Source organism: Balaenoptera musculus, chromosome 19 (genome assembly GCF_009873245.2).
Source record: "Balaenoptera musculus isolate JJ_BM4_2016_0621 chromosome 19, mBalMus1.pri.v3, whole genome shotgun sequence".
Lineage (NCBI taxonomy): Eukaryota > Metazoa > Chordata > Mammalia > Artiodactyla > Balaenopteridae > Balaenoptera > Balaenoptera musculus.
In genome coordinates this window covers 47,840,064-47,853,530 of record NC_045803.1, presented here as the reverse complement: position 1 = coordinate 47,853,530, position 13,467 = coordinate 47,840,064, and the positions used below count along the sequence as shown (strand labels likewise).

General features: G+C 54.6%; 1 protein-coding gene across 2 annotated transcripts in view; it reads left to right on the top strand.

Moving 5' to 3' along the window:
- FA2H (fatty acid 2-hydroxylase) overlaps positions 1-13,467 on the top strand; it is a 54,124-nt gene that overhangs the window by 28,633 nt on the left and 12,024 nt on the right. Inside the window, exons 2-4 of one of the 2 annotated variants that reach the window (XM_036834807.1) lie at positions 1,737-1,829; positions 12,523-12,665; positions 13,268-13,374. In XM_036834807.1, the coding sequence (XP_036690702.1) occupies positions 1,737-1,829; positions 12,523-12,665; positions 13,268-13,374 (343 nt within the window). The remainder of the gene's footprint in view (positions 1-1,736; positions 1,830-12,522; positions 12,666-13,267; positions 13,375-13,467) is intronic. The other variant, XM_036834808.1, reaches the window with a different exon arrangement.

Sequence of the window (13,467 nt, the reverse complement as noted above, 5' to 3'; positions counted from 1 at the left end):
AAGAGCCTGTACAGTCCTAGAGGGGAAGAGCCAGGAGTGGTCCCTGGAAACTGAGGCAGCCAGCTGAGCAGAAGGGAGACTTTCCCAAGGACTCGAACTCTCGGAAAGCAGCCCAGCCTTAGGTGACCAGAAGCACGGGCTGGATACACGAGTGCTCTGTGCCCAGTGCTGGAAAGTAATGACCATTTCTTCTGCTTCCAGTGGTTGTTTAGATGCATGTGCCCCAAACAGGTCTGTGTCTGCCACTCAGGGATGTCTGAAAAGTGTAGCGCAGACAAAAACATCAAATGCTAATTCGAGTGATAACCCCTTCCCTGCTTGGGATGGGTGGACCCCAAGACAAGCCTTTTGTGGAGAGAGATGGATGGAGTTGTAGTGAATGAGAGGGGTTGGAGGTGCAGAGAAGGATTAGATCACCCTACTTAAGAAAGGACTTGGGGTGACCAGGAGAAAAGAACTATCCAGGAGGGAGGGAGAACCAATAGGTCCATGATTGGAGGCGTTCGGAGGTATTTCAAGGGTAGAACAGAATTAGAAGGGACAAGATTCTTATATGACATTTATATTTGATACTTAGGGAGTTTCCTTGTATGAAATACTATAAAATCCACTCCATCATCAAGAGATCATCAGAGTTGCTTTTTAGATAAATTCAGGTATTAGCATGGTGACAAAGACTAAAAATACTGAGATACCCAGACCAAGACAGGACCATGAAAGCCCGCTTTTACTTGGGTTACATATGTGTTTTCCCAGAAAATGACAGCATCACTGTCACCATCAAGTTCTCTTGGTTCATTTGGAAGCAAAAAATGTAAGAATCATAGCAACAGAAACCCCAACTTGCTGCTCAAACACTCTTCTTGGGTTCTTGCCAATATCCAGGTTCCAAGGGCCCCTTCTCCATGGCCACCACAGCTTCCTTTAGTCACAGGGACTCAGAGGACACCCCCCCCCCATTGGTAAGTGCTCTCCCCACCCTTTCTGGAGGGAAGCCTGCATTTTACCTACGTGCCGGCCTGCGCTCTCCGGCCTCACCTCACATGACGTCAGGGCCAGCTGGAGCCATGTGATTTTCCCAGTACATTCCATTTCCTTCTGCCTTTGCCTCTTTGCTCCTTCCATTTGACCTTGAGCCCATCTGGGCTCTCCTCTGCCAGTCCCGCCCCGCGTGTGGCCGCTGACCCACACCTGGGAGTTCCTGGAGGGACGGCTCCCTCACGCTCTGCTGCCTCTCTTTCTTGTGGGCACGTGGACCTAGCTGCCCAGCCTGTGGCCCACGAGCTCTGTAGAATTACCAGGGAGAGAGGCAGGTGGCGTAGTCATTGGGCGTGGCCCAGTGAGCCTGCCAGGTCCCCTGGTGCCACCCTGTGACTCTTTACCTGACACCTGCCAGGAGCCTGGGAAAAGGCTGGCAGAGATCTTCTGGGCCAGGGCATTCCCACCCACTGCTCTCATTTCCCTCCAGGCTCTCTGCCAGCTTCTCTCCTCCCCCAGATCTTTTGCCTCTTGTTTTTATGGGTATTATTTCCTTTTTCAGGGAGAAGAGAAGTGCAGAGGTTAAGACCACCCACATCAGTGTCTACCCTTTTTCAAGTGCACTCGGTGCCCTTGATTTCCGCCCACCCTGCCCTGCCATGGTGCTCCCACCACTCCTGACTGCCTCATCGTGGGGCAGTTGGGGGTTCTCTTCCCTCGCCCACTGTGGATAATCCCCTTGTGTCTTCTCTCCCCAGGGTTCCGTGGAGAATGGGGCTGTGACCTCTGCAAGCACTCAGAAGACAGACCCTGCGATGGAGCCAAAGCTCAAAGCAGTGGACTGGGACAAGGTAGCGGGCACAAGACAGGGTGGGGTGATGGTCGGGGCTCCCAGGGCCGAGGAGAGGGTGCGTGGAGCCACAGGCTATGGTTATTCATGATGTTTGCCCAGCGAAGATGAGGACCGAGGAGCAGGTGCCCACAGCTCACAAGCACGACCTGGGGCAGCAAACCCGGGCCGAGGTTATGGTGGGTCTGGGGAAACGGTACACGAGATCTGTGCAGAGCCAGGCTCCAAAAACCCCAGAGGGAGGTCTCCCACAGGGACCCCTGAAGCTGAGAAGGGCACGATGACAGGGTCAGGAGGCCCAGACACACCCAGCTTGGCCAGTGCACAAGGCAGAGCTGCCCCAGGTGCCGGCGACCACTCGCAGGAGTGACCGGCATGGGAGCCAGTCACTGAGGCCAGCAGGGAAAGGGCTGGAGCCTTCTGTAGCATGTGGCTGCAGAGCCCGATGACAAACCTCTCTTGGCGCTCAGAGACCAGCATCTTGCTGTGATTAGGCACACCCATTTGCTGGTTAGGGAAGTCCTAGAGGAGCTGGGTAGTTACAGGTGGCAGTGGAGCCAAGAGGAGGAAGGGGTAGCGTTGCCTGGGGGCTCTGGAGAGAACCAGACCTGGGTGTCATTTCCCTCCAACCTGGATCATGGGCCTTTCTTAATGTCATGGCGTCATTTCCTCCTGTAATAGACATAAGTGTATATGTCCATAAATGTCCCCAACCTGTGCTGGACACTGGGAACAAGAGACCAACAGGACAGGCCGTTGCTTTCAGGGAGCTCACAATCTGGTGTGGAGGGCAAATCTCCCCCCAGACATGTTATTACAATATGGAGAGATGCAAGAAGCACACCCAAGGGACACAGGTGACCAGAGGAGGCCCCCACTGATTGTTTGCTGGGCCCCTTTTGCCAGGACTCCTGAGGCCCTGACCCCAGGAACTTAGAGATGGCATCTGTCACGTGGGAATCGCCTCTGCCTCTGGGGAAGCCCATCAGCCCAGGGCAAAGACGCCTTGGGGTGCTTCACTGAAGAGGCTGGGACAAGCTGTCCTGTGCCCTATCCCCTTCAAGCAGGCCTGTGACTGAAAGAGAAATTGAAGGGCATCAAGGGGAAAGGCTTGCATAGGCCACGCACTATGTCCCCAGAGGGCTCGCTGGACCTGGTCTCCTGACCTTGACGCCGGACTCAGCCATGATTGCTCATTGCCCAGGCCACGGGCACAGGTTGAAGGTCTCAGTACAAACGGCTGACTTCTCTGGAAACTTTGGGGACCTGGGCTTGTTCTGCACGAGGGCAGGATGGAGGGGGAGACAGCCAGCTTGAATGGGACAGGGACCTTGGAAGCTGGTGGAGTCAGGACCTCGACTTGAAAAAGGAGGAGCTGTGGTGGGAGATGAGGAGGGTGTGGGGATGAGGGTGGGACCAGAGAGTGAGCTGCAGCATGTCGGGCTCTGGGCTCAGCAGCCAGTGGACGGTGCTGGAAGGACCGCAGGAAGAGGGGTCCTTGGGGCCAGCATCTGTGGGCTTGGTTTAGGGGTTGAAGGTTGGAAAGAAAATACTCTACAGAGAGCTGAGCAGGCCTGGGGTGGGGAGGCAAGAAAGAATCATCCTAGAAGGGAGGGGACTGTCACATGAGCCTGGCTGGGGACGGGCAGATCACCAGCCCTGCTCAGGGGAGGGGTCCTCCCAGTTTCCCTGGGCTGCCCTCGGCACAAGGCAGAGGGATCAAGTCCCCCAGGCCTGTTCCGCCGTCCACCCCGCCCCCACCCAAGGGGAAGAGAAGCCTCCCCTCCCCCTCCTCCCCCGGGCCCTGCCCAGGCTCCTCTCCAGCACATCCAGGTCATACCTGACTCACCTTCCCCGCCTCTGTCATTCTCTCTCTCTCACACGCACTTTCTCTCTTCCTCCTCTCACTCTTCCTTTGTCCCTGGGCTGAGAGAGAGGGGCAAGGGCTGGCCCAAGAGACGGTGTGGAGACCCACTGGGAGCAATGGGGGGACCAGCTTCGTGCCTCCCCCAGGCCCTGAGAGGACCCAGCACAAGGAGCTCACTTCCCAGGGAGAGCGAACAGTGCTTTCCTTGCTTTTTTTCCTTTTTTATTCATCTACCACGTAGTCAATCCCAGCCCCTTTGCGGGGAGACAAGAGGCTGGGAGACCCCCATCTGTTTCTGACCCAGGCCAGGATCTGGACCTTGAGGAGCTCTAGAGAAAGGCCAAGAGGGCAGCAGCTTTGTCTCAGCCGGAGGTCCCGGGCCTGGGGTGCACTTGACAAAGTTAACCCTTCATGTTGTGCATTCACGGGAAGCCCCTCTAGGTGCTGCTAAGGAAGGGAGTGTTGGTTACCATGGCCCAGCCTCCCTGGTCCTAGAAGCTGGGGGACAGATTCAGCCATGCTGGAAAGAGTGAGGGGAAACTGGGATGGGGGTGCTGGGGCAGAGAGTGGAGGGCGGAGAGTTCTGAAAAGACAGGAGAAAAGGCCAGGAAGCAAGCCCGGGGGGCCCTGCCTGCTTAGAGGTGCAGGATCGTCTGACTTTCCAGCTCTGCATGGGATTTTATTGGAACAATTTTTGAATCATACCTTCCATCACCTCTTGGGCAGGACCCAAGTTTCCTTGTGGGACAAGAAACCAGGTTGTAGCTCCTTACCCCACACTACACCCTACATGTCTCTCCCTGCTTCCTGGAACCCAGCCGGCTCAGAGCCTACCCCAGTAGAGGTAGACGGAGCGCCCACTGCTCCTGGCTTCTGGGCACACCTGTTCCATTTGTCCCACGGCCTCTTTTGCTCCTTCACTGTGTCCTTGGCAGGGTTTCCCATTGGGGGGCCAGCGTCCTGGGAACCAGACTGAACTAGTGTGATTTGAGGGGTTTGCAGAAGCCCCTGCCCAGATCCCCCTGGATAGCGGAGTTAACACTGAATTAACTCTTCTTTCATTGAACTCTTCGGCACAGGGTAAGAGCTTTAGGCTAAGCACTTTAATGAAATTATCTTTTGTCAACAACACAAGGTGATAATGATCCCGATTTAACTAATGAGGAAGATCTTCTGCCCAAGGTCAAAGTCACTCTGCTGGTTAGCGTAGGGGGTCACAGCTGAGCCCCCTGCCCTGCCCCCCACCCCCCACCCCCGTGTGTCCTGGAGCCCTTCCACCCTGGTGGCTGGCCAAGAATAAGACCCTGAGGCCGGTGACTGGGAGAGGGGGTGGCAGAAGGCAGGGAGGAGGCTGAGCAGGTACTCAGGGAGGTGTCTTCAAAGCTTGGCCGCCTCCTCTCCGCATCCTGCTTCCCTCAGGCTCCTGGAGGCCACCAGCAGGTGTCAGAGCAAACTGCAGCTCCCCAACCTCCCTGCCCCTAAACACACACACACACACACACACACACACACACACACACACACACACACAAACACACACACACACACACACACACCCCTTGGCATCAGGGGCTGCCTAGCAAAGATGTTGATTTTGCCCAATGAGTTTTACCCTTTCACGACCCTCACATAAGTCACTGAGAACTTGGGCAAGTAGCACCTGGATCGGAACCAGCGCCCCTCGGGCAGCCGCCCCTGGGACAGGGCCGACCTCGACACCATGGGTGCTGGGTTCCTTCCCAGGACTCTGCCCCCCAGTCGCCTGGGGCCCCCTTGAGCCTCCCTTCTCCCTTTGGCCTGCCCCAGAGTAGGGGTGTGGAGGGTCTGGCTGCAGAGGGATCCACAGGAGGTCCCCAGGATTGTCGTCCTGGCCCAGAGCCTCTCAAGTTTCCTCCCTGCCCGTCCCCTTGCCCGGAGGTCTGGGCCCCTCTTCTAAAGAGCTCAGCTGTGCTCAAAAAATGCCCCCCGGGGAGACACCAGGCAGGCAGGCTGGGCACTGCCCTCTTTGTCCCTGCAGGGGCAGCGGACAAGGCAGGCTAGGGAGCAGGAGGTGCCACTGGGTGACCACAGGCAGTTCCGGCCTGTTTCTCCATCAAGAAGGAGGAAATTATTCCTGCCCTGTATTGTGTGGGGTATCAGAAAGTGAGTTGCCAGTGAAAGACCACCCCGCCCGGCCTTGGGCTGGGCACCCAGGGCGGGACTGCAGTGGTACTGGCTTTCTGCACAGCACGCCATCCTTCCTCTCTCCCTGGGCCTCGGCCCCTTTGCCCCCTGCTCCCTGTCACTCTCATCTGCTGCGCCTTCGCAGCGGGGAGCATGAGGCCACCTCCTCTGGGCACGGGGAGGTTATAGGGCACGGGCGGGGGAGGCAGAACCCGCCCCTGTGGACTTGAGCTTGTCCAGCTGGGAGCCCCCAGTTAGACCTCAGGGGACAGGCCTGCACTCACCCCTGCAAGGCCACCAAGAGCCGCTGCACTGGACACCCCTGCTGGATCCCTCACAGCCTCTGTGCCAGAGAACCCACTGCCGTGCGGGTCCTGAGCCGGCTGAGAGCGGGCCTCCTGGCCCTGTGGTTAGGACCTCGGGCTCCGGAGCTGGGCAGCTGAGGTGTAGCAGACGTAGCTGAGCATCTAGCCTAAGTCTCCTCATCTGTCAGATGAGCTCATCAGAGGCCCCATCTCTCAAAATCCTGGCTTCCGAGAACAATGGACCTGAAGTCTGAGCCCAGGGGCCTGTTACAAGGATGCAGAAACAGCGGCTGGAATTCTCGTCCTTCACGGGCACCGCCCCCCTTCCCGCCCCCCTTCCCGCCCCCGCTCCTGCTGGTTGGAAGTCGCTCCCCCACCTCCCTGGCCCAGAAAGCTGCCCTGGAGCTGTGAGCTCTGGGGTTTGGGTACACATTTCTTTTCAACAATCGCCTCAGCTCACAGCTGCGGTGGTGGGAGGAGCTGCTGACAGCAGCTGCCCCCTCTCCCCACATTTGCCCCTCGCCCTGTCTGGGGATGAGCAGATTCCCACTCCTGAGCTGGGGCTGCCCCTGGAAAGAGTTATGTGCCACCTGGCCCCGTGCTGCCCAGGAGGAGGGGCCTCTGGGGAATGGGTGGGGTGAGAAAAGAGGCCCCCTCCCCACCCTGGCAGCGCCCTTCCACCCACCCTCTGGGCAGCAGGCTGCCCTTTTCCCCCGCTGGCCCTGCTGCAGCTGCATTCCTGGCATAGCCTGGGGAGACTCCCTCCCCCTCCCTCCCATTAGGGCAGGGACAGAGCTGCATGGGGGAGGGGAATGGGATGCCAGGTGCTTGGGCCAAACTCACCCCGACTTACACGTGTGCTCCCTGGGACTTGGCCTGTTGCTCTGGGTCTTTGAGTTCACTCAAGCCCGCCCCCCACCACCACCCTCAACAAGTGCACTCAAGAGCAGTTTCTGGACGTATCCTCACCCTCATCCATGCAGTCTGGCTTTAGCTGGGTGACCCTGAGTGAATCACTTGCCCTCTCTGAGCATCAGGTTCCACAACTGTAAAAGGAGGATTTGCTATCGTGAGGGTAGCAACAGAAACCCCCAGATGCCTGGGAACTGGAGGCGTGATCAGTGGCCTGTTCCCCCCTCCTTCCCCAACCCAGCCTCCTTCCGAGGCCTGCAGACCTTTGCTGACGCCTTCCCTGTCTCCCCTGAGCCTTAGGAAGTAGGGGTGGGAGAGGGCCAGGAGCAGGCACCAGCTCTGGAGGAAGAGAGCCGTTTATGTGGGAGGGTTAAGGGGCCAAGGGGTCCCGGCCAGGTAGAGTAGGAAGTGAAATTTATCCTGAGTCCCTTCCCACCTCATGGATCCGAGCCATCATCTCTTGTCATCCTCCTGTCTCAACCAGCTGCTGTGTTGGAAATGACCAGCGAGCGAGAGGTGTTGAATTAGCACCCACCTGAGACTTGCTCTTCAGTGAGCAGGACTGGAAGAGAATTGAGAAGAGACACCCTGTGTGTGCTGTACTGTCTAAACCAGGGTGGAGCCCACGGTGAATGTCCCAGCTCCTGGGAGATTGTGTGGAGGGTGCCACGAGCTCGGGGGAGGCGGGAAGGGAGCTCCTACTACAGGACCAACCAACCCTATCTGAAGAGTCACCTAACCCCGCTGGGCCTCAGTGTCGTCCTTCTCAAAGTGGGGAGGAAGTCAACCAAGCTGGATTTCTACACTTAATGTGGAAGGGTAGCTTTACTGCCCCTGGAGTAGCAGGACTGCCAGCGGGGAGAGTGCAGGTGTCAGCCTTTGAGGACTGAGGGGGATGTTTGCAGAGAGGAAAGTGAGCCTTCTTGGGATTCCTCCACCGTGGTCCTTCATCCCCCAGGGTGAAGTGGCCCTTCCTGGGCACCAATGAGGGCTACCTTGCAGAAATGCACGGGGAGCTAGACACAGAGCCCAGGTTCCAGGCCCTCCAAGGCCAGCCAGCAGGTCAGAGGACCCTTGGGACCAATTCAAGACAGCAAGTCTGCCCTTTGTACAGTGGCCAGTGCCCAGTGGTCTAGCCAGGGAGGAGCCCAAGTCATGTCCAAAGATCCAGTGGGCAACAGACCATCAAATGAGAGACCCTTGTGTCTGGGAGGAGAGGCTGGCTCTGTTTCCATCATGCCTGTAAACAAGCAGCTCTCTGGCCATCTGAGTCCAGCTTCTCCATACATTCTCTGTCCTTCTGTTCTGTTCCCTTCGCAACAGGGTGTTAGATTCAGGCTGGAATCCCTGCTTGGTGCTAGACCTAGACGTTTCTTCCTGGGGCTCAACTGAATCAAGCTTATGAATCCCATACTGTTTTCTATTCACTTTACAAAATAAGGGCAAAACGGATCAACAGAAAAAATTTTCCCAAGCCACTGCTTGTCTGAGAGAGAGGCCTGCCTGTTCACATCCCTGTGCCACAGCTGGAAACGTTCCTTGTCTAAAGTAGCTAAGTCTGAATTAAGTGTCGTGTGTAACATGCAAAAGTGGAACACGTAAAAACCAGGGCTTTCACTTGAGATAGATGGTGATAAGCTATGGATGAGTATTATCATCCTTTGAACAGCAACTAAGAAATATACAAAAAGGCACAGCTAAAATGCCAACAGAGCAGATAATATAGAATATTTTTAATTCTTGATCAACACAAACAAGTCAAGAAGGGAAGAACAGAGGAGACAAACAGAGAGCAAATAGCAAGACAACATTAAATGTAAATGGACTGAATACTCCAATTAAAAGGCAGAGAGTGTCTGACTAGATCGAAAAGCAAGACCCAACTATCACTGTCTGCAAGAGATGTACTTTAAATTTAAAGGCACGTGCAAGGTGAAAGTAAAAGGGTGGGGAAAGAAAGACCATGCAAACACCAAGTATAAGGAAGCCTTGCTAAAATCAGACAAAGTGGACTTCAGGACAAGGAGTATTACCAGGGAGTATTTCCCAATAATAGAGGGGCCAATTCATCAAAAATGTCTTAACTGGGCAGCCTTGGGCAAGTTACTCAGCTTCAATTTCCCCATCTGCAAACAACAACAATAAAAGTACCCACCTAGTTATGGGTACAGTGAGGATCACAGGATTTAACTCACCATGCTTAGCACATAACCAGTGCTCTGCGACTCTTAGCCCTCAGTGTTGTTGCATCTGGGACAAAGCCTCAGGCTCTCACCACGATCCTGGCTGAGCTTCTTCTGAGGTGAGGCTCTGCAGGCTGTTGCAAGATAAGATGTGAACACAGGCCACTACCTGGTTCCTCCAGTTCCCTTTCCGTGTGTGTGTGTGTGTGTGTGTGTGTGTGTGTGTGTGTGTATAGAGACCTGAGGCAGAGGAATGGGACGAATGAGTCAGCCTGCATCCACTGATCCGTTTGCTGCTAGACCCAAAGGATGAAGTCAAGGAGACACTGGGACCGGGCCAGGAGGAGTGCAACGACCAGGTGGGGTTTGGATGATTGCCTGGTTTAACTGGTGCTGGATGGGATGGCTCCAGGCTGACCTGGGTCATCTTCCAGCCTGAGAAGCATGAAGGCAGTCAGCAACTGGGACCTGCCAAGTTCACATGGCAGGAACCACAATTATCTTTGGGCCTTTCCCTCTGGTCGCCGGCACAGAGAGAGTGCTTGGTGACCTTCCCCACTTGCCCCGAGACCCCCAGCCCCCTGCTCCAAGGCTGTAATGGCAGGGCTAGCTTCACCTCTGGCAGGGCTGGGAGCCCTGCTGGGGCTGAGCCAGCTTTGGCATGGAGGCCAGTGCAAGGGTGAGGTTCCAGCTGGGGCTGCAGGCAGGTGGGTTTCTGAATCACAATTGATTCTTTCTCCCAGGCTTCAGTGCTCTTCCTCCACATCCATCCCTTGCTCTTCTCCATTCCTTTCCTGACACCACGTCCCTGTCACCCGCAGTAGCTGCCGAATGCCCTGCATTGGACGTTCATTGACACCCACTGAACACCAGACACTGGGCACATGGTGCCCTCTCTCCTATCGTGGGTGGTGGGTCCAGGCACACCCGGCTTTACAGACGAGAGAGCCGAGAGGCTCTGAGAGGTAAAGGCACTTGCCCAGGATCCCACAGCTGATAAAAGGCAGAGTCAGGCTTTGAAGGTGGTCACCTGACTCCAAGGTCATTTTTCTTTACTGATTTTGGTCTAGATTAATCTTCAATACACCGACTCATCAGAAATCTTCAAGGGCTTCCCATTGTCTTCAAGGGCTTCTGCAGCCTCCAAACTGTTTTGACCTTGCATCCCTATTAAGTAAAACGTTTTGAGCACATTCTCCATTATATGTCCATTTAAATTATCTACAAATTATTTGTGCGAGCTAATGTACTCTTGTATTACGTACATTAGAAAACATTCAAATATGGTTTATATATGAAAGAAATATATCAAAAATAGTCTCTAATATTTTCTCCTCACCTCTGGGGATCAGCCTGTGAGTACCCCTGGGGTACACATACATCCCTACCTTGGAGACAGCCAGCCTGGAGGATGAAGTGACAACTCCTGAGCCTGATACTGGGTGTTCTGTCATCTAAAGCTCTCAGCAGATCTCTTTCTACTGCCCCACAGACCAATGTCAAGGAATCAAATGGGCCACAATCATTCTCAACTCCACATCTATGCCCATACTCCCTCCCCACCTCCTTTCCCTTCTCCCCCTTCCCAAGTATTCCATATTGTATGAGCTCCAACCCAAACCCTAGGTTCTGTGCAAAGCCCTCCTCTCCTACCCTAGACCTGGGCATTTGTACCAATCATTCTGCCTCCCAACCTCAGCCTGCCTGCATCACCATTAAATTATCTTGCCTGGCATGTCTCACCTTGCTGAGTACTTTATGTGGGTACCATTATTATTACTTCCATTTCATAGCTAGGTAAACGGGCTCAGAGAGGTCAAGTAATTTCCCCAAGGTCACACAGTAAGTGATAGAGCCTGTCTCTAGAGTCTGAACTCTGCTTCAGCACTAAGCTATGTGAAGCAAATATGGTCTCTTACATTGTTATTTATTCTTCCCAGCAACTAACATAGAAATATAGATATATGTCAAGCAAAGTACTGAACGAATGATTGTTTGAATGGATGAATGAATGAATTACACAGGCCACGACGAATAAGAAAGCCCTTGGACTTCCCTGGTGGTGCAGTGGTTAAGAATCCACCTGCCAGTGCAGGAGACACGGATTCGAGCCCTGGTCTGGGAAGATCTCACATGCCGTGGAGCAACTGAGCCTGTGTGCCACAACTACTGAGCCTGCACTCTAGAGCCCGCATGCCACAACTGCTGAGCCCGTGTGCCACAACTGCTGAAGCCCACGTGCCTAGAGCCCATGCTCCGCAACAAGAGAAGCCACCGCAATGAGAAGCCCATGCACCACAACGAAGAGTAGCCCCTCCTCGCAGCAACTAGAGAAAGCCCACGCACAGCAAAGAAGACCCAACGCAGCCAAAAATAAATAAATAAAAATACATATATAAATTAAAGAAAAAAAAAAAAGAATCTGCCTGCCAATGCAGGGAACATGGGTTCGATCCCTGGTCTGAGAAGATCCCACATGCCTCGAGGCAACTAAGCCCATGCGCTACCAACTACTGAGTGCACACTCTAGAGCCTGTGAGCGGCAACCACTGAGCCTGCACACCATAACTACTGAAGCCCTCGTGCTCTGGGGCCTGCGTGCTGCAACTACTGAAGCCCACGCCCCTAGAGCCTGTGCTCCACAACAAGAGAAGCCACCGCGATGAGAAACCCACGCACTGCGATGAAGAATAGCCCCCACTCGCCGCAACTAGAGAAAAGCCTGTGCACAGCAATGAAGACCCAGTGCAGCCACAAAAAAAAAGAAGAAAGCCCTTGTTGGAGGAGAAAGGGCCTACTTGATTCCTAGTACAGAATGTATTGTCTCCTATACCTAAAGAATCCTGGTTAAGACTTCAAGCTTCATGCATGGCTGAATCTGGGCACTCAGATGTCATCACCAGGATTCAGTGTCTCCAGCTCCTGGCTTGGCCATCCTCTGTGTTGACTTCATCCTCAAGCAGCCTTCACTGGCAACTCCAGGGTCATGCCCTGCCAACCTAGCAACTCCAGCAAGAGGAGAGGGTTGTCCGATGGCTCATTGCACCAGCTTAGGCCATGGGCCTATCCTGGATCCCATTTCTGTGGCCCTTGGGTTGGGATGAACAGTTAGTCCCCAAGCACTGGAGCAGGAGGGTTGGTAGCTCCATACAGACCACATAAGCTGAGGTGGGGCTGGGGAGTAGGATGCTGTAACCAGGAGATGGGAGAACGAATGTGCACAGGTGTGAATTTCAAGTGTCCACTTGACTTTATCTCTTGCAGGACCTGGTAGACTGGCGGAAGCCCCTACTGTGGCAGGTAGGCCACTTGGGAGAGAAGTACGATGAGTGGGTCCACCAGCCGGTGACCAGGCCCATCCGCCTCTTCCACTCAGATCTCATCGAGGCCCTCAGCAAGACTGTCTGGTGAGCCCTGTTCTCGGACCATTGTGGGCTATCCCTCTCTCCTGATGGTGCCAGTCAGATGCAAAGGGGAAGGGGCAAATGGATCCCTCCCTGGAGCCCAGAGAGCTGTACTGTAAGCTCTTGGCGATAGTGGAACATGCCATAGGCATAATCCATTCGTATGCATGATTTTGTCCACTGAGTGACAATCCAACATGTAGCCAGAAACCACTTTGAATGTCACTCCTGTTCTATTCCAGACTCCTGTGAGGGGTTTCTAGCCTTCCCTGCCCATGGTGGATTATTTTGCCTGCAATTAGCCCCTCTGCCACAAGAGGTCAGCACCTATCTAGCTGGACTGTCAGCCAGAGGGACTCTTTTTTTTTCCTGCCAGTAATTCATCTCAGAGACTGAGACAGACTCACAGCTCCTCTCTTCTTTTCTCCTCCTCCCCTCCCCACCCCCCACATCAGTGTCCCCTGGACCGCAGGTCTCCATATGCTTTGTGGACATGCTTTGGTATCATTTCATCCCCCTCTAGTTGAGAGGTGTGTCTCTAGGGAAGTTGGACCCTCTCGAGCTTCTGTGCATGTATATCTCTCACCCTGACGACCTTCCTGCAGGTACAGCGTCCCCATCATCTGGGTTCCCCTGATGCTGTATCTCAGTTGGTCCTACTACCGAACCCTCGCCCAGGGCAACGTCCGACTCTTCATGTCCTTCACCACAGGTAATGTCGGGTCCTTCCTCAATTGCTCCCGTGGCTCCTGAAGGCCAGAGACCTTGGTGCTCTCCCTGGTCCTGAGTTTCTGAGAACATAGAA